The sequence below is a fragment of the Coregonus lavaretus genome, assembly GCF_964263955.1.
Source record: "Coregonus lavaretus genome assembly, contig: HAP1_SCAFFOLD_1003, whole genome shotgun sequence".
NCBI classification, from domain to species: Eukaryota; Metazoa; Chordata; class Actinopteri; order Salmoniformes; family Salmonidae; genus Coregonus; species Coregonus lavaretus.
The window spans coordinates 97696-118662 of NW_028161048.1; the positions used below are offsets into that span (position 1 = coordinate 97696).

Consider the following 20967-nt stretch of genomic DNA (forward strand, 5'->3'; position numbering starts at 1 on the left):
ACAATACAGTGTACGTCTCAAAACACAACAGAGTGCTCCTTGAAATCCAACAGACCTGGAATGCAAAAGACCTTAGATCTGAACCACATACACCCCAAAAAGGTCTGTGTCAATACAGTGCAGTAAAGTGCAGCCAACCCCCTCCTACTGCCCATTGTGGTACCATGCATTTTCTGTCTATGGAGCAGGTTGGTCCAAACTACTTTCTTCCTAACCCCCTCTCCAACAGCCGGAATCTTTTCCACCATACGATGACCAGCCCAGCCCATCCCCCCTGGCCCCTCACATATTATACGCCACATAGATGGGGTCCAGTTGGTCAGCCAGGAAGGAGTCCCGGAGGTGCATGCGCTGTTTCTCCCCCCTGGAGTTGATAGGTATGACCCCCGGGTCCACGATGACCACCACGCCCACGATGAGATGGTGCTCCTCCAGCACCACGTTGGTGACCAGGGGCACCAGGTCCAGGGCATCCTGCTCTGAGCCACACAGCTCAGCCACCACCACCAGTAGGTTGGTCCACGTGAACACCGCACTGTATGGGACACATATGAAAAAGGGGTTATATTCAAATCAAATGTCAGACAAAGACACACACGTGCGCACGTACACACACACACACTAAGAAATCTCTTCATCTCACTCCAATTATAAAAACACAGATAAACCAATGGACAATAAGTAAGGTTTCCTGGGACACTCCAGTGTTCTGACCTCTCTGCGATGCTGCGGTGAGCCCGGGACACAGACGTCTCGATGTCGATGGGGTGGTAGCGCAGTCCCCTAAGCTCCAGAGTCTCATCCACGGAACCCACCACAAACAGGGCATCATGACGATCTGACCACAGAGAGGGAGACAGACAGAGAGGGGCAAACAAATATGTTGAATACTGGGTATGTTGGGCTAGCTCATTTATCCCTCATCAGATCCCTAGTATGTCTCCCTTTTCTTGTTATCCATTAGCATTAGCATCATAGCCCTCCCTTTTCATGCTATCTATTAGCATTAGCATCCATAGCATCCCTTTTCATGTTAGCCATTAGCGTTAGCCTCCATAGCCCTCCCTTTTCATTTTTTATCCATTAGCATCCATAGCCCTCCCTTTTCATGTTATCCATTAGCATTAGCATCTATAGCCCTCCCTTTTTATGTTAGCCATTAGCGTTAGCCTCCATATCCCTGACCGGGCCCATCCACTCACGCCCAGCGGCATCTAGTAGTTCAGTCCTCTTGACGAAGCCCAGGTAGCCAGTCCTGGCCCACAGGGTCGTGGGGTCTCCAAAGCTCAGCTTGGTGTTAAAGTGGTCGGCCTGCAGGCTCTCCTCTCCATAGATGGTATAGTAGCCACTGGCACTGTGAGGGCTGTTAATCCAGATCTGACAGAGACAGAGAGCAGAGTAGGGGACAAGGTACAGTTAACATTTTACATTTACATTTTAGTCATTTAGCAGACGCTCTTATCCAGAGCGACTTACAGGAGCAATTAGGGTTAAGTGCCTTGCTCAAGGGCACATCGACAGATTTTTCACCTAGTCGGCTCGGGGATTAGAACCAGCGACCTTTCGGTTACTGGCACAATGCTCTTAACCACTAAGCTACCTGCCGCCGAACCTAATAAGGATGGAATAGGAGAGTTATGTATGAGGAGAATTGTTGGTTATTGATAGGGATAGGAGTTTTTCCTAATTATACCTTTCCTATTGCCCATCCTTTTATCTATGCCACATGTTGACATATTCACTCTAATATTAGCATTCTCTTCCCTCACCTCTCCTAGATGGGAATCTCCTAGAGGTCCTCTGGTCTCTGGGTTCACAATGATCACCCTGACTCCTGGTAAGATCTATAGAGAGTGATAGAGTAGAGAGACAGATGGTGAACAACAAAATCCCACAACAACACATCTTGTATCTGAATACAAAGGGAATTTAATGTGTGTGGATCCATCAGGGGAGACTTACTTTGCCAGACTCCATCAGAGGGAGACTCTGAGGGGCTCCCCTCTCCACCAGCCTCACCCTGAGACAGAAAGTGAAAGCACATTGTGATGGTGAACTCAATACTGTAAAAACAAAAAAGATCCTCAGCGTCAAAGCTGCTCATACATATGTTCTCACCTGTCATGGCGGAGGGACTTCATGTCCACATACACAGTGGAGGGGTCCGGTCCAGTGGTTCCCTGAGAAACAAACAGAAAACCTGACTGAAAACTCAGATACACATCCACTGTACATGTATCAGTCCTTGAGGAGACATACAGGGAGGTCCTGCTGTACTAACTGAACTGGCAGACAACCCTCAGAGTCCTCTATTTACACGTGACTCTTCTGTTATGTAGAGTTAACAGAAGGCTCTAGCCTCCAGTTCAGGGAGACACTAGTTAGTGCATCAACCAACATGAGTCAAGGTTCAGCCACAAATCATAGGAACATTGGACATGGCCGTCAAAACATTAATGTTTTCCCTTAGCCATTAATACAAGTCTATCTTTCCAAACAAGTGAGTTATGCTTCCATCTTATGAAATTCCCTGTTGCCTAGTACCTCCTCACAGAACAGATTCTAGCTGGTTGAATACCTGCATGCAAATGGCCAGGTTGACCCTGGATCCAAAGGCTGTGCTGACAGCACGGGGGGAGAGGCCCAGGTCCTTAAACAGCTTGGAGAAGGACATGGTGAGGGTCAGACGAGGACGCTCCTCTGCTATCACCACACAGCTCCTCACACATGACAGGTTCAGCCCCCGTGCCTGGAAGGAAAGAGAGAAGGAGATGGGGAGTTAGCGTGTTTGTGTTTGTGTGTGTGTGTGTGTGTGTGTGTGTGTTGTACTCACTTTGAGTATCTCTGTCTGCGTGCCTATCCCCTTGGTGCAGAGCTCCATGACAGAGTAGGAGCAGAAGGTGTCTCTGATGCGGTACTGGCTCAGGGTGCTCAGCCACAAGGGCAGACAGCTCTCCAACTCCAGAGGAGGGATTAGGATGGACTGGTGGCCCGAGTACACACTACACACACAGGAAACAAGATAAGGTGTGAGTTCATGTGTGTAAGTGAGAGAGATAAAGATACCCTGTGTGTGTGTATGTGTGTGTTACCTTGCGAGGCACCACAGTACGAAGCCCAGGCCACAGTAAGGGTCCAGGCAGATGGCTATTTGGCGTGAGGAGTAGAGCTCACACTGCAGCTTGATGGAGCGACACAGAGCACTGACTGCCGCATGGGAGATCTGATGGCCAGAGACACACAGCCAATCACACACACATCACAATGAAACCAATAAGAGAAGCAGAATCAACCGGTAAAGCCATGGTTATGGCTACCGCCATTGGCCCACTGTAAAGCAGATGAGCAAAATGGGCCGTTGGCTACTGACTTTGCCGAAGGCAGGCCGCTCATGGGCCACCATAGGTTTGCAAACTATCTGGGGCTGTTTTAGAGTATTGAGACACAGTGGTAGCCTCCTGTAATTGACCTTACCTTGACCCCAGTGAGCATGCCCGTGGTGGACACACTGAAGTCCAGATAGGCGATCATCTCTGCCGTGGGGGGCTTGTAGATCGTGGGGGGTCTATGGCGAGGGAGGTCATCTGGAAGAAGGGAACATGCACAACAAGGTTGAGTTTCTCTGGCTCAGGTTAGGTATGTTCTGTATGTAAGATCTTCTATGGCAGGGGTTCTCAAAATGGGGTGTGGAGGTACTTTAGGGGGTACACAGCCAGATCCAAGTATTTATTTATTTTTATATATAAAAAAAAAAAATTTGATTAAACTAATTTTGTCCAAGGGATCTGTGGAATAAGTTTAGAGGGTATAATACAATACAATATATATATATACAATGTATGTTCTTAACCCTGGGCAACATGTTCAGAGGGATATTGGTATCCACAGTACTCCACCAATTATCAACTCAATACTTTTACATAAATGCACTGTAATTTAAGCTTTAAACTGCAAAGTGTTCTCTCTGTCTTATGGCAAAATGTGTAGAATTGCAGGAAATTTGTTTGAAAACTTCAAAAGAAAATCTCAGATGCCAAAAGCATTAAAATGTTCCATCCCAGGGCCTGAGACTTGGTTCATCCGGCCATACACTGCCGAAGTCATAGTAAAACTCCTTGTATGCTATTTTTATCTCACTCGAGTGGTGTTCTGATTATGAGGGGGTCCCTCACTGATGAATTTGCGATCACAAAAGGGGTCCCCAGCACCAAAAAGTTTAAGAACACCTGGCCTATGGTACCTGTGTCTATGATTGTCGGCCATGTTTTAATGTTCAGAGAGGCAGCAGCCTCTTTGGAGCGCAGGATCCTCATGAGGTTCTGAGTGGTAAGGATACAGGCAGCTTTACTGACCTGGGGACAGACAGATGCACCACAAACATGTTAGTTTGTAGAAAAGTATGGTTCCAACTTCATACCTTTGGAAGACCAAAATAATAACACTCAAACAAAATGCTAATAAAAAAGCACCCATCCTCATACACTCACGTAATCAAAATATACCACATATACACATAAACATGCACACACTTACATCGATGATCATGCGGACAGTGGGAAGTGTGGCTGCCAGGTTCTGTGGATGAGGAGGTCTGACAGTGACAGGAACACAGCCAGCGTACAGACAGCCATAGAAAGAGGCTATCAGGTCAATACCTAGAGAGAGAGACAGAAAGAGAGACAAAGACAGACTGTAACTCTAAGTCATCCTCAATGGGTATGACTATGCCACTTCTCAGTGTGAGTCTGATGGACGGACAGACAGAAAGACAGAAAGGACCCACCAGGAGGGTAGAGCAGCACCACGTTGTCCCCGGTGTTGATGCTGCCTTTCTCTGTGAGCGCCGCTGCAATCTTCTCCGCCCGCTTATGCAGCTGCACACATGTGGCTGTGCACACTGCTACCCCCTGAAGCAAAGGCATTAGAGAGAGGGTAGGGGCAAGGGGTTTATTTAAAACTGGGCACAACTGTCTATGGGGGTTCTGTATACTGTATGTGTGAGAGTGAGTCTAAAAGAGTGAGAGTGCTACCTTTGCATTGAGCAGCACATAGAGACAGTGGTCTGGGTCAGTCTGTGCCCTCCACTGTAGAGCCTCGGACAGGAACTGGTGCTGAGGAGAGAAAAGAGAGGGTCAAAGCTAATTACATAGCAATCATATCAATAGGGAAAAAATCAATTGATATCAACACAAAATAACCACAAATAAATCTAATAAGAGTTGTATTTTGCTGATGGAAGGAACCTGACAGAACTTGAATTTCCTCAAGTTAATTCCCTTAAGTTACAGTAAGTCTAAGGACATGAAGATGGTCAATACAGTTGCACTGCAGTAAATAGCCCTGGAGCAAAAATGTCCTCTGTAGGTAGCTTTTCTACCAGGAGGAAGGCAACTGTCACTTCCATTGGCAAAGTAGCAAACAAATGGTCAATTTACACCATGCAGCATTAACCAAACTATTCCTTAAAATAATGAAAAACTGATTTAAATATTAGCTAACAGCAATTATGGGGAGGAATCAATTGGGAAAAAACAGCAAAGCACATGAAGAGCAGATGTGGATGGTTGAATCTCAGGAAGATGGCTTGCCAGGGCCTTCGTCTGAGTCCAAACAACTCTGTAGACCAGCAAGGCCTGTATGTGTATGTGTAGTATTTTGAACATTCAGAGGTGATGGGGGCCAATGGAAGAGCAAACAGACACTGCACTTGACACGTTTATGAAATTGCTTATTCCAGTTACTAATAAGCATGCACCCATTAAGAAAATGACTGAAAAACAGTTAAATCCCCGTGGATTGATGAGGAATTGAAATATTGTATGGTTGAGAGGGATGAGGCAAAAGGAATGGCAAATAAGTCTGGCTGCACAACCGATTGGCAAACGTATTGCAAATTGAGAAATCATGTGACTAAACTGAATGAAAAGAAGAAGAAATAACACTATGATGGACTGGTGGATAAATAACATAAATAATGATAGTAAATAGCTTTGGAGCGACTTAAATGACAAAAAAGGCAAACTCAGCTCCATCATTCATTGAATCAGATGGCTCATTCATCACAAAACCAACTGATATTGCCAACTACTTTAATAATTTTTTCATTGGCAAGATTAGCAAACTTAGGCATGACATGCCTGCAACAATTGCTAACACTACACATCCAAGTATATATAACCAAAGACAAGCATTGTAATTTTGAATTCCGTAAAGTGAGTGTGGAAGAGGTGAACAAATTATTGTTGTCTATTAACAACGACAAGCCACCGGGGTCTGACAACTTGGATGGAAAATTGCTGAGGATAATAGCGGAACGATATTGCCACTCCTATTTGCATTATTTTCAATTTAAGCCTACTAGAATGTGTGTGCCCCCAGGCTTGGAGGGAAGCAAAAGTCATTCCACTACCTAAGAATAGTTAAGCCCCCTTTACTGGCTCAAACAGCCGACCAATTAGCCTGTTACCAACCCTTAGTAAACTATTGGAAAAAATTGTGTTTGACCAGATACAATGCTATTTTACTGTAAACAAATTGACAAACTTTCAGCATGCTTATAGAAAAGGACATTCAACAAGCACAGCACTTACACAAATGACTGATGATTGGCTGAGAGAAACTGATGATAAAAAGATTGTGGGGGCTGTTTTGTTAGACTTCAGTGTGGCTTTTGACATTATCGATCATAGTCTGCTGCTGGAAAAACGTATGTATTATAGCTTTACACCCCCTGCTATAATGTGGATAAAGAGTTACTTGTCTAACAGAACACAGAGGGTGTTCTTTAATGGAAGCCTCTCAAACATAATCCAGGTAGAATCAGGAATTCCCCAGGGCAGCTGTCTAGGTCCCTTGCTTTTTATCCATCTTTACTAACGACATGCCACTGGCTTTGAGTAAAGCCAGTGTGTCTATATATGCGGATGACTCAACACTATACACGTCAGCTACTACAGCAACTGAAATAACTGCAACACTTAACAAAGAGTTGCAGTTAGTTTCGGAATGGGTGGAAAGGAATAAGTTAGTCCTGAATATTTCCAAAACTAAAAGCATTGTATTTGGGTCAAATCATTCACTAAACCTTAAACCTCAACTACATCTCGTAATGAATCATGTGGAAATTGAGCAAGTTGAGGTGACTAAACTGCTTGGAGTAACCCTGGATTGTAGACTGTCATGGTCAAAGCATATTGATACAACAGTAGCTAAGATGGGGAGAAGTATGTCCATAATTAAGCGCTGCTCTGCCTTCTTAACAACACTATCAACAAGGAAGGTCCTACAGGCCCTAGTTTTGTCGCACCTCAACTACTGTTCAGTAGCGTGGTCAGGTGCCACAAAGAGGGAGTTGGGAAAATTGCAGTTGGCTTAGAACAGGGCAGCACAGCTGGCCCTTAAAAGTACACGGAGAGCTAACATTGATGACATGCATGTCAGTCTCTACTGGCTCAGAGTGGAAGAGAGATTGACTTCATCACTGCTTGTTTTTGTGAGAGGTGTCGACGAGCAGAATGTACCGAGCTGTCTGTTTGGAATACTGGCACACAGCTCGGACACCCATGCATACCCCACAAGACATGCCACCAGAGGTCTCTTCACAGTCCCCAAGTCCAGAACGGACTATGGGAGGCACTCAGTACTACATAGAGCCATGACTACATGGAACTCTATTCCACATCAGGTAACTGATGCAAGCAGTAGAATCAGATTTAAAAAACAGGTAAAAATACACCTTATGGAACAGCGGGGACTGTGAAGAGACACACACACAGGTACATACACACATACATATAGACACTCACTCTACACACACGTACACATGGATGTTGTATTGTAAATATGTGATAGTGGAGTAGTGGCCTGAGGGAACACACTAAATGTATTGGGTAAAGTGTTATGAAATATAATGTCATGTAATATTTGAAATTGTATATAACTGCCTTAATGTTGCTGGACCCCAGGAAGAGTAGCTGCTGCCTTGGCAGCAGCTAATGGGGATCCTTAATAAATAAAAAATAAAATAAAAAATGGAAGGCATGGTGCATCAGGTGACATTAAGAGATGCCATGACAGACTGTGCTGTGATGCAAAAATAAAAACAATTGCATAAAACATTGGCACATGCAGATTCAGAGCATCACGTCTGACACCATGCAAGATCTCACATCTTGCCAGAACTTAGCGATGCATCCATATAATTATTTGTGTGTGCAACTGAAAAATAACTAAATTCACATTGAGAGCTTCACTGTACAGCACATTGCAGACAGAAGCAAAGGAAGGACCAGGGTGTGGTGGGTAAGAAGTTAGAGTTGGGAGGGGGCAGTAGCTCTTACCATCATAGTAGGCCACATACGAAGCTATGTAATGTTACATCCAAAGAGAGACGGGTGCATTAGGACAGAAGAAAGAATGCATTATGTTGCCCACATGGTTTACCAGCTATCTTGTCCTGTCTAACTACCCAACTAGCAAACACTTACTGGACCACTGGTGGCAAAGAGGCAGCTCACCACTGCAGGCAAGCCCATATTGAACCGCTGTCTCCAACCAATATGGTGGCAGCCCAACAGCATACCGAACGTGACTATCCGGCAGTCGGCATGCCATTGTTAGTAGTGTTGGCTACCACCAGGTTAGTAGTACCAGCTACCGCTATCGTCCCTACCCTGCTATGGGCCACCGTGCATGTGGGTCCTTTCTAACTGGTGTGATGATGAGAGAGAGGTCCTGAGGTGGTCCTACCTTCCTGATCAGGTCCTGGTCCTCGATCATGCCCAGATCCCTGCCTGCTGCCTGGGCTATCCTCTTCCCTGCTACCAGGTTCCCCACCATGATGGAGGCTGGACCCACACCCACTAAAAAGAGAAAGAGGGAGGGAGAGAGAGAGAGAGAGAGAGAGAGATGCATATTCACAATCAAATAAATTCCCTAGCTCAAAAGTCATGGCCACTGTAAGCCAATCAGTTTCCAAGTTTTGCTGTTGATGAGCCTACTGTACCTGGCTGTTTCTGCCGTGGTTTGGGGAGGTTGGTGACACAGGTATGGGGGCACATGAGGATGTTACAGGGGTGCAGGTTGCCGTCCAGGAAGTGCTGCTTGGTCTCGAAGATGTGGATCCCTCCCAGGTGGGTCTTGGGTAACGTGTTGGCAGGCACCAGAGCTAGGCAGTACAAACCCACCTGGTGAATACTGTCAATGGCCTGGACAGTGGACACACACAACACCCCTCAGTTAGACAACTTCTCTAATCAAGTGTTTAGAGTACATTGAAAACTGTGGTGTTCGTTTTGGAATGTACCAAGAAAGAGGTGTTTGTAGGGGGGTTAGCTACCTGCAGTACTCGGCTCATCCACTGGAAGCTGTCCTCCTCACTGGCATCTGGCCTCTGCTCTGCCACAATCACTATCCTCTCATCATAGAACACAGTCACAGAGAACACCGCAATCCTGACACACACATGCATACACGCGGACACACACACACACACACACACACACACACAATTAGAATGTCTTCTCTGCAAGGATCCATAGTCACACACATAGATATTGACCTCTCCCTCCATATACTAAATATGTACATCCACACATAAAGCAGAGAACACTGCAATTCCTACACACACAAAACCACTCTGATAACAAGCATTTTCACAGCTTGAGATGATCTTTTCTGCAAGGAGCCAATACACCCCCACATCCCACACAGAAATATGCTGTATACATCCACTCATATTTCGAGCGCGCTATGGGCCTGCAGTGCTCACTAACAACCACCAGATGACAGTCGTGATACACAACAAAGCTCAATGCCATAGAGACATATAGAGATTGCAATGTTGTATCTGTGCCATTATGGAGTCTGTGACAGCATGGGCAGCGCCATTGAGGCTATCTCCAAGTAGTCCATTTTCTTTTGATTTTTTGAAAAAAAGTGTAAAGCTAATATTGGTGACTTACCGCCACGCCACCTGCAGAGCTGGAGTCTTGAACCAAATGTTGTGTGTCAATCATTTATTGTGGCCACTAGATTATGTAATATAGCTTAAAGCCATTTTACAAACTAGGCAAACCAATTTGAAGAAGACACATTTTGATCATTGGCTGATCGCTCCCAACCCATAGGAATCCCCACCCAGTTGACCACTTTAAACTGGTGGAAGCCCTCAATGGCAATGTCCATGCAAAAACAGGTTATTTCCAAGTAATGATCTCTATACATCTCTATGCGCAATCCCCAATACACCTGACTCACAGCAAGCACACACAACACAGACCTCATCCACTGTCCATTCAAATACATGCTGACATATGCGCACACACACACAAACGCATGCACACATACAGTACTCACCTCCCACGATACACAGTCTTGACAGGCTCCACGGCCAGTGCTGTGGCCACCAAGTCATCAGCGTTGTGTCTCCTACCACTCACCATCAGCAGGCCTTCGTTCTTCCCCACCACAAACATCAGACTGCCCTGTAGAGCGGTTAGACACAGCATTCATTACACACATATGGACGCACGCACACGCACACACACGACAGTCCTACTTACGGGTCCTACGAAGCCTAGGAGTCCAGATCTCACAAAGGGGATGTCTCCAATAGGAGCACCAAGTGCATTGACAGGAATCACCTATAACAGACAGACAAAAACTGATGTTTTTAACATTTTCTAATATAAAACGTGTTGGTAAGCATATTGAATGTTCAGAGTTTGGTGTGTCTGACCAGGTCCTGACCAGGTGTCTGACCAGGTTCCCCTTTACAGCACGTAACACATAAGGGGGAATTGAATGGTTGTGGGTCTATACCTCAAAGGTGTTCTTGGTGACTCCTGGTAGGCCATAGTACATGTTGCCTCCAGCACGAGAGTTCACCACGATCTCCCCTATCTCATCTGTCTTACACAGCTGAGGAGGCCCTTCAGGCTTCACTATACACATCAGAGCTATAGACACAGAAACAGAGTCAGGCTTCACTATACACATCAGAGATATAGACATAGAGACAGAGTCAGCTGCACAGATAAATACATGTACAGGAATAATAACACACATACAATTACAGAAACCGATTTACACATAAAGAATCAAATATAATAATAATAATAATAATAATATATGCCATTTAGCAGACACTTTTATCCAAAGTGACTTACAGTCATGCGTGCATACATTTTACATATGGGTGGCCCCGGGAATAAACACATTCATATATAAAAATGGACCTGCAGTGGAGGTGATTTGAAATCAAACTCTCGTGATTAGTTACTATAGCCCTGCCTGAGACTTGTATGCCAATTACACACATACACATGGATTTCACTCCTGATATTACTCTCAAGTGAGATCCCCCATTTCTCTCTCTCTTCTATACTGTGCATCCCCCCTCCTCACCTCCAGGCATCACATGACCCACATCCTGCACGGTGAGGGCAGAGTTTTTGTCCTCCGTGTTGACCCTGATGACCCCGTGACTCAGACCCCCCATGGAGAGGATGGCCCTGGCTGGGAGGGGCGTCCCTGGCACCCCCGGCCTGCACACAGAGAGGTACAGGAGAGGACAGGGATTTTACTCAAAAATGTACACACACTGCCGAAAGATGGTCCTTCTAACCATACATAAATTAAATTATTGAAGGTACATTATGTAACTTTGATTTCATTACATTTTTCCAGAGGCAACTCAGGGTACTACAAACACATTTGGCCAAGTAGCAAAACAAAACACAAACTGTTATTTTTGCTAAGAAGACCCATTCAGCCCATCCTACCTGCGGATGGCTACCGTCATGGCCTCAGGGGAGGTGGCACAGGGACAGATGACCTCTGGCTTCAGCCCGTGGATCTGGAACACACTGAGGAAGGCATCGCAGGACGACACCGACCCTTAGGGAGAGACACAGACAGCGAGAGAGACTCAACAACACTGACATCTCAAAACATTGACCATTTTTGGATGGTATCCATTCAAATCATACAGGGCTTTGTTTATCACTTGCAATTGTCCTATTGCATGTTGGATGTTTGCTGTCTGTCAGCCACACTGACTGCCTGGAAGGTGCAATCCCACTAAGCATTTACCGACGGCAATGTTATTTGGTCCTGTCCGGACCAAATCTGAACCAATCATAGACGTCTATGTTTGGTTCAGATTTGGGCTAGAGCGGACCAAATCTAAAACAATTATAGACGTCTATGTTTGGGCCAAATAAAGGCCGGTCCGGACCGGACCAAATCTGAACCAAACATAGACGTCTATGTTTCACAAGTTTGGAGAGCACAGTACAGCACATTACATTACAGTACAGAAAATAAAAGTACAGTAGAGTACAATATAGTACAGTACTTTAAAGTATAGTGTACTGTATTGTACCCTACTTTACTCTAATGTACTATCCTCTATTGAACTAAACTATCCTCTACTGTAGTCTACTCTACCAAATAAACATTTTCCTGTCCTGTACCGTACCGTACTCTACTGTGCTCTACTGTACTAAACTGTGCCGTACTGTACTGTGATGTTCAAACTTGTGAAACATAGCCCAAAACGTCTATTATTCGTTCAGTTTTGGATCTGGTCCGCACCTACCAAATGTGTCCTTGTTTGGGGGTGTAGCACATTAGAATAATACCCAGCATGCTTTGCGATTATTTTATTTTGTACATTTACATTTTGGTCAGAGCCACCTACAGTCAATGCATTCAATTTAGGTAGATAAACAACAATATATCAAAGACATAACAAGAAAAGAAAAAAATCTGTGACTGTTACTGAGAATGGTATTGTAGTTGAAGTGGTCCGTTGGTTTATTCGGTAAGTTGTATTAGTTTGAACGTCATTGCTGCCAGGTATAAAGCTTTTGAAAAATCTAACATAAGTGCATGTTACAGATGAGAGTAATAATACATATTCTGTTGGCTCCTATTCCCTATAGTAAGATGCTTGAACAATTATTATTGTGATACAATGCTTACTTCATTGAGAATGTATGTGCAGTTGAAAATTGGCCATAGAATCAATGTCTGAAAAAAACGTATTTTTAACGTCTGTAAATTAAGTATTTTCAATGTCCGGAAAATACATATTTTTGACGGCCGGAAAATACGTCTTCTCACCTTTCATTCAGCACCTACAATGCACCCGATTTCAACATCCGGAAAATAAGTATTTTCGACATCTGGAAAATACGTATTTTCACCTTTCATTCAGCACCTAATATGCACCTGACATCAACGTCAGGAAGACACGTCTAAAATACTTTTCAACTTCATTTTGCTTACTGGGATGCAGACCAGTTCCATGCATGTCTGGCATCTGTAGTTCCAGTGTGGATTCCACACAGACTACATTTCCCTGCATTGACTACATTTCACACTCACAGGGGTTGGCTCCATCAGCGACAATGAGCATGCGCAGCGATGCCAGGCTGGTGTCCCTCTGTTCCCTGTGTGCCATCATGGCCCAGTGCAGGTCACGACACTTCACCAAGGCAACGCGCGCTACGGGGGGACAGGAGGGACAAATGAGTACATGAAAATCAGTGTTCTCATGGTCACACAGAGAGAGAGTGGTTGTGGAGGTGTAACTACCTTTGTGTATGTGGACCCTTTGAACCCAGGAGAGAGGGCAAGCCTTCATCACAGCATAGGGCACACTGATAGTGTGGATCCTGTTCATTACACTCTAAAAGAACAACAAAATACAACGTATTAAACGGAAATGCATATGATTTAAGTAACTGAAGTAACTATTATCCCCCCATCCACAAACACTCACCGTGAGAACTCCATGCCACAGGCCCATGTCCTTTTTAAAGTCCAGAACGTTCACTAGTGTCTCACCTAAAAACAGAACCATATAGATAAGTCCCTATGAGAAGCATCCTTCAAACACTTGTTCCCTGTGTATCATCTTCATAAAGACGCCATAGACTTACTCTCGCGATAGAGTATGCCTCTCTCATATAGTGTAGTTACTCACCCTCACAGTAGTTGCAGGCCTGAGTCAGTGCTTGGCAATGGGTCAACATGGCCACCTTAGACACAGCCACACCCATCACTGTGCCCTCCTTACTTGCCTTGTACTAGGGGGAGAGAAAACACAATCACTTAGAATTGGATGAGAAGTACACACACGTACCCCCACACACACACACACACACGCACACACACACACCTCTATGTATGCAGGGTCAGTGTTAGCTGTAGGGATGTGGGGCTGCCAGTCCTTGCCAGGTTTGGTGAGATACTTGGAGTCTGTCACCACCCACTTTAGCTGAGGCCAGCCTATAAAAGACAGTCAATATCATACGTCAACCAACCAACTTAATCAAAAAGAGACTCATAGAGAAAGAGAAAAAGTATCACATTTGGATCTCTAGAGAAAATGGTTGTGTTTGAGATCAACCACATTGCAGTCTTCGACTAGATGCCTACAAATCACCTGGCTTCCTAAATAACTACTCATTATTATTTGTAGATCAGTCAGTGTACTCAGTCGGTGACCAGTGACTAAAAAACATTGATGCTCTGTAATACGGCCAGTAGGAGAGACAGCTCCTGACCTTTGAACTGTAGTATCTCTCCGGTGGGTGTCTTGGGGAGTCCCTTCAGACAGATCTCACTGGTCAGAGCCAGAGTTACACCACAGCTGCCCAGCAGGAAGCCCACCTGACTACTGCCTGCATCCTGGTGGAACAACAATGGATATGGAGTCAATCACAGAGCAGATGTAACAGCATGTCAATGTGGGCTTGAAAAAGTTCCATTGACATGTTCCTAACCTTGCGAGACAGAGGTACCTCTATAGGGACAGGGATGACCTCAGCCAGCAGGCAGCCAAAGAAGGCCACCCAGAACATCCCAGGGTCACTGTTAGGGTACACTAGAGCCACCTACAGGAAATAAAATAAAAAATCAAGTTGACGTATGGACCTTAATGCAGAAATCAGAAGTAAAAACAATAACAAAGCGTTCCCCCACCCGTTTCGGTAAAAACCCAGTTTCGGTAAAAACCCTGTTTCGGTAAAAAGCTGAGGGAAGGGGCTGAATAATTTTTTACTTTTATTTAACCTTTATTTTAACAGGGAAGACATATTGAGACCTAGGTCTCTTTTATTCTGCTGCAGAGGATAAGTTCATTAGAGTTACCAGCCTCAGAAATTGCAGCCCAAATAAATGAGTGTGCAAAGCTGTCATCAAAGCAAAGGGTGGCTACTTTGAAGAATCTAAAATATATAATATATTTTGATTTTTTAAACACTTTTTTGGTTACTACATGATTCCATATGTTTTGATGTCTTCACTATTATTCTACAAGGTAGAAAATAGTAAAAATATAGAAAAACCATTGAAACCTTTGACTGGTACTGTATATATATATATATATACACACACAACTGCGGAAAAAATTAATAGACCACTGCAAAATTATCAGTTTCTCTGGTTTTACTATTTATAGGTATGTGTTTGGGTAAAAATAACATTTTTGTTTTATTCTATAAACTACTGACAACATTTCTCCCAAATTCCAAATAAAAATATTGTCATTTAGAGCATTTATTTGCAGAAAATGACAACTGGTCAAAATAACAAATAAAAACAGATAAAACTACATCTTATGGAACAATGCAGACTGTGAAGAGACACACAAAAACGCATACACCCTACACACACGTACATTGTAATGTTGTAATATTGTTGTATTGGGGTATTATACATTTTGTCGTAGAGTAGTGGTGTAATAATGTGTTGTATGATGTACTGTTTTATTATGGGTTTTTTTGTGATGTAATTGCCTTCATCTTGTTTGGACCCCAGGAAGAGTAATTGGCAGCAGCTTCATAAATACAAAAAAATACATGGGGTTGTTTTGACGCTATATCATTACGAGAGAAGTAGAAGTAGTGTGAGTCGATGTGTCTCACCCTGTCCCCAGGCTTGAGGACCTGCTCGTTCTTGGGTCCCAGTTTGTTGAGGAGGGTGTAGGCCAGCTTCACACTGCGGCTCCACAGTTTCCCTGATGGAGGGAGAAGAGGAAGAGGAAGGAGGGAGGAAGGAGGGAGGGCGTGCATCGTAAATAACAGTGTCACTCAATCTCATACTTCTTCTCTCATAACCCTCCATTACCTAGATTACTCTATCCACACCATGACTACAGTATAGCACAACAATGTAATAAATAAAGTATATAGGGCCTTGTCCCTACCTAAGTAGAGTTATAGATGTTAAAAATCATATGTTCTCTAACTGTAGGCAATCGTATAACTATGGAAAAGACAGGGGTATCTAAGTCAGGTTGTAGTAGCAGTATAAAATCTCTGTGTGGTCCTAGTCTCTCACCGTGGGTCAGTGTGGTTAGGGATTTGACACTGTGACATACCGTAGGTCAGTGTGGTTTGGGGTCTGAGACTGTGAAATACCGTAGGTCAGTGTGGTTAGGGGTTTGAGACTGTTACGTAACATAGGTCAGTGTGTACACGGGTTTGAGACTGTGACGTACTGTAGGTCAGTGTATACAGGGGTTTGAGACTGTGACGTACCGTAGGTCAGTGTACAGGGCTTTGTGTGTGGGCCTAGTTTCTTACCGTAGGTCAGTGTACAGGGCTTTGTGTGTGGGCCTAGTTTCTTACCGTAGGTCAGTGTGTACAGGGGTTTGCCAGTGATGTCCAGGGCGGTGAGGGCGGGGCTCTTGCCTTGTGTGGCCCCCCAGCGAGACAGGGCAGCCTGGAGGGCTGGAGGCCAGTTACTGACCACCCCCAGGGGCTCCCCCTTCACTGGGATGATCTGACGGCCCTCTGGCCGCGGTGTGTTGGGGTCCGGCTGGGGCACTGGAGGAGGAGAGGGGGGGGAGGGGCAGAATAAACCAGGTAGCACCTTTGAGGTTGGTACAGAGGGGTGGAAATGAAAACATTGTAGGTAAAATGTACAGAGATATAGTCTGGTCTCAGATCTGTTTGTGCTGTCTTGGGAGTTAGCAAGACAGCACAAACAGATCTGAGACCAGGCTAAGAGAGATCCATTGATTGAAGAATGAATGGTGGCTCACCCTCTACAATCTCTTCCTGGTCATCCACGAAGAACTCACTGAGGGGGGGCCTCTTGGGCCTCTTCAAGGTATTGAGCAGCTGCTGGATCTTAGTGGACACCCTGCTGTTGACCGGGACACCTGGGGGGGGGGGGGGGGGGGGGGGGGGTCCGATAGACACTGTCACACACACATACATACACACACACTCTCCCTGCCCCAATATATGAAGGGAAGTCTTGATTGACTTCACACACAACACTGGCTTTCCTTATTTCGCTAGCCTATTTCTCGACTCGCAGTCTGCTAGTATGAAAACCAGCAGGCAAAGGGCTAACTCTACACCAGGACTGGGAGGGTTGGAGTGAGGTAAAAGGGAATAAGAATCATTGGTTTCATAATAGGAAAACACATGAGGATTCAGTCGGTTTCAGAGGATGGTTCTGGTTTCACAGAAATACTACTCTCCCTAATCATACAGCATAGAGGGTAAGAACAAGGCACAAAGGCCCAAACAGTACACAGACGTATATATAACACCACTCGTTCATGAGTTTCTCATAGGGAATGTGTTACCTCTTCTGTTACCTATTGCCAGTCAAAATAACACGTGACAGGGTGGAAAAAGACCAGAAGAAAACAAAACAACATGGTTTGGTTAATGATATGGTCCAGGCAGAAATCAACATGTTATTCAAGAAAAACATTATTACTTTAAAAAATAATATATATATTCAATGGAAATGCAAAAGTGTATGAAGATTCGACAAGGACACACACTCACGCGGTCATAATCTCACATATACACACCCACGCACAGACTTCCGTACTCCTACATACACCCATACACACACACACACACACACACGGTGACCCTAACAAAGAGGCTGTTCTTACCGTCGGCTGTCTCCATCATGCTGGAGCGACTCTGTCCGCGGCTCATCCCCCGGACCACGGGAGGGTTGTTGGGCCTGTCCACCTGAGAGGAGCCCCTGGCCTGGGGGGCTGCCGCCAACACGTCTGGGGGGGGTCCGCTGTTCTCTGAAAGGCCTGGAAGAAAGACAGGTTCATTTTATCTGCTCAGTTTATCTTATATAGGGTTACATGCCAAGGCGTTCTAAAGTGTTGTGGTCATAAGGACATATCTTACCGATGCGTGCTTGAGCCAGCATGTCAGCTATGGCTGGATGCTGTGGCTGTGACTGTGGCTGGTACTGTGGCTGGTACTGTGGCTGGTACTGGGGCTGGTATTGGGGCTGGTATTGGGGCTTGTACTGGGGCTGGGCTTGGGGCTGGGGCTGGGCTTGGGGCTGGGGCTTGCCCTCTCCATGGGACAGAGTGGAGGAGGCGGAAGAAGCAGAAGAGGATGTGGAGGAGCCCTGGACAGAGCGGTTGATCCAGGAGTCAGGGCTCTGCAGATTGGGGGGCTGCAGCAGAGAGGAAGGGGTAGGAGCCCCCAAACCAGCACCCACTGACGACTGTCTCAACAGAGCACCCTCATCCTCTGAACCTGACGACGAGTCTGAGATAGGAGAGAGGAAGTAAGAGATGGAGAGAATTAGAAAGAGAGTGTGTGGCATTAGGATTCAACCCTACATCACTAACAATAAAGCTTACGTAGGCTGTTCCTGAGGAAATAGAAGCAGTCAGGCTGATTTGAGGGGGTCAGTCCTACGCTACCTGGTGGGGTGCAGTTGTTGATGGGCGACTGGACGTAGGTGGAGCGGCGTTTGGTGGGCATGGGCAGTGCCATCTTCTCCTCCTTGTGTTTGGCCAACGCAGCCTGCACCGCCTCTGTGTGGATATCTGGGACAACGACAGAGAGAGAGAGACAGAGACAGAGACAGAGAGAGAGAGAGAGAGAGAGAGAGAGAGGAGAGAGAGAGAGAGAGAGAGAGAGAGAGAGAGAGAGAGAGAGAGAGAGAGAGAGAGAGAGAGAGAGAGAGAGAGAGAGAGAGAGAGAGAAGAGAGAGAGAGAGAGAGACAGAGAGACAGAGAGAGACAGACAGAGAGAGACAGAGAGAGACGAGAGAGAGAGAGACGGAGAGAGAGAGAGACAGAGAGAGAGAGAGAGAGAGAGAGAGAGAGAGAGAGAGAGAGAGGAGAGAGAGAGACAGAGAGAGAGAGAGAGAGAGAGGAGAGAGAGAGAGAGAGAGAGCAGAGAGAAGAGAGAGAGAGAGAGAGAGAGAGAGAGAGAGACAGAGACAGAGACAGAGACAGAGACAGAGAGAGAGAGAGAGAGAGAGAGAGACACAGAGACAGAGACAGAGACAGAGAAAGCAGAATAAATTACAATTTTGAATTTTGATGATTGCAAAGGATAGGGAATAGGGATCAAGAGGAAGATGCAGATGATCCTTGAGATCCTTGAACATGAGAGCACCCAAGGTAAACATGAGTTTTTCTGGAAAAGTATTTCTGAAATCTAAGTGAAACGGAGATCTTCAAAATAATAATCATTATTCCATAGATACTGATGCATAAAGACAATCACTGTTCTGTCAACACAGTTAAAGCTGAAGCGATGTTTGAATTTCAACCATCAGAGGAGAAGAGATGGCAGTTAGGTCCTGCTGTAATAGGAAACCACTGTCTGTGTGCTGGAGAGAGAGGGGCTATTATCATGCTCACCCATCCTTGTACACACACACACACACACACACACACACACACACACACTCGCACAAAGGCACGCATCAGATGATGACCAGAAGACACACAGGCACTACTGATACATTTCCTCATGACACAATCAGAATATATAAGAAAATCTACATAAACCATCAAACACAACACATTGCATAACCAACACTATAGAATGTCATAAGATATCATTTGATTCTACTAAAAATAGACTGCTATTCTGTTTCCATTCTTCCTAAAGCTGCATGCGCAATCATTAATCGCCATAGAAACATGAGAGAATGACCATCACACATGTCTGAGAGGCTGAGAGGCATCTCCATGGCAATAGGCGAGGTTGCCGGGTGTTAAGATGTTAAAGTTGTTCGGTGTCTCTCCTCTACCTCTCCGGCCCTACACGGCAACCAACAATGAACAGCAAAGACTGCCAGACGCCATCAGAGCCCACACACATACACACTTGCAGCACCTCAGCCTAGCAACACACACATACCCTACACACATCCATGCTACATACAAATGTTCGCCATGCGTCTGGATCTAAACATCATCATATCGCTGACAGCTAATTCTCAATCTCTCAGTCCTCTTGCGCACATCCTCCCTGTCTTCCTTTCTCTGTAGCTCTACTCCCTCCTCCATCTCTCTCTCTTTCTTCCCTTCTCTCTCAACGAGACTGAGGTGTCAGCAGGTTCTTCATTAGGACTGCTGGAGTGTTACTGACTGACCCATAGCTGCTCTTCCCTGACCCCTCACTCTATCCCTCCTCTCTATCCATTTTCATAAAAATGTTAAAGATGTATATAAAAGGGTTCCCTCCTCTCTATCCCTCCTCTCCATACCTCCTCTCCATCCCTCCTCTCCACCCCTCCTCTCCATCCTCTCCATCCCTCCTCTCCATCCTCTCCATACCTCCTCTCCACCCCTCCTCTCCATCCCTCCTCTCCACCCCTCCTCTCCATCCTCTCCATACCTCCTCTCCACCCCTCCTCTCCATCCCTCCTCTCCACCCCTCCTCTCCACCCCTCCTCTCCATCCCTCCTCTCCATCCATTTTCATCAAAATGTTAAAGATGTATATAAAAGGGTTCCCTCCTCTCCACCCCTCCTCTCCATCCCTCCTCTCCACCCCTCCTCTCCATCCCTCCTCTCCACCCCTCCTCTCCATCCCTCCATCCCTCCTCTCCATCCATTTTCATCAAAATGTTAAGGATGTATATAAAAGGGTTCCCTCCTCTCCATCCCTCCTCTCCATCCCTCTCTTATTCCCTCTCAGTCCTGCTCCAT

The 20967-nt window shown here is 45.5% G+C and overlaps 1 protein-coding gene across 1 annotated transcript in view; it reads right to left on the reverse strand.

The window, feature by feature from the left end:
• The window catches only part of LOC311121158 (disco-interacting protein 2 homolog B-A-like), a gene marked incomplete at its 5' end in the record, with an annotated part of 74835 nt that continues 53868 nt past the window's right edge, over window positions 1-20967 (reverse strand). Inside the window, 35 exons of the mRNA XM_084195678.1 lie at window positions 1-535; window positions 715-838; window positions 1203-1377; window positions 1770-1844; window positions 1963-2020; window positions 2119-2180; window positions 2579-2749; window positions 2834-3002; window positions 3093-3223; window positions 3475-3584; window positions 4241-4352; window positions 4534-4655; window positions 4784-4907; window positions 5031-5111; window positions 8749-8861; window positions 9005-9206; window positions 9338-9452; window positions 10357-10484; window positions 10563-10643; window positions 10822-10958; window positions 11407-11546; window positions 11784-11898; window positions 13393-13512; window positions 13603-13696; window positions 13790-13854; window positions 13994-14096; window positions 14189-14298; window positions 14577-14700; window positions 14796-14906; window positions 15939-16030; window positions 16644-16841; window positions 17060-17179; window positions 17936-18088; window positions 18189-18560; window positions 18719-18844. Coding sequence (XP_084051804.1) covers window positions 283-535; window positions 715-838; window positions 1203-1377; window positions 1770-1844; window positions 1963-2020; window positions 2119-2180; window positions 2579-2749; window positions 2834-3002; window positions 3093-3223; window positions 3475-3584; window positions 4241-4352; window positions 4534-4655; window positions 4784-4907; window positions 5031-5111; window positions 8749-8861; window positions 9005-9206; window positions 9338-9452; window positions 10357-10484; window positions 10563-10643; window positions 10822-10958; window positions 11407-11546; window positions 11784-11898; window positions 13393-13512; window positions 13603-13696; window positions 13790-13854; window positions 13994-14096; window positions 14189-14298; window positions 14577-14700; window positions 14796-14906; window positions 15939-16030; window positions 16644-16841; window positions 17060-17179; window positions 17936-18088; window positions 18189-18560; window positions 18719-18844 — 4586 coding nt within the window. The 3' untranslated portion in view covers window positions 1-282. The remainder of the gene's footprint in view (window positions 536-714; window positions 839-1202; window positions 1378-1769; window positions 1845-1962; window positions 2021-2118; window positions 2181-2578; window positions 2750-2833; window positions 3003-3092; window positions 3224-3474; window positions 3585-4240; window positions 4353-4533; window positions 4656-4783; window positions 4908-5030; window positions 5112-8748; window positions 8862-9004; window positions 9207-9337; window positions 9453-10356; window positions 10485-10562; window positions 10644-10821; window positions 10959-11406; window positions 11547-11783; window positions 11899-13392; window positions 13513-13602; window positions 13697-13789; window positions 13855-13993; window positions 14097-14188; window positions 14299-14576; window positions 14701-14795; window positions 14907-15938; window positions 16031-16643; window positions 16842-17059; window positions 17180-17935; window positions 18089-18188; window positions 18561-18718; window positions 18845-20967) is intronic.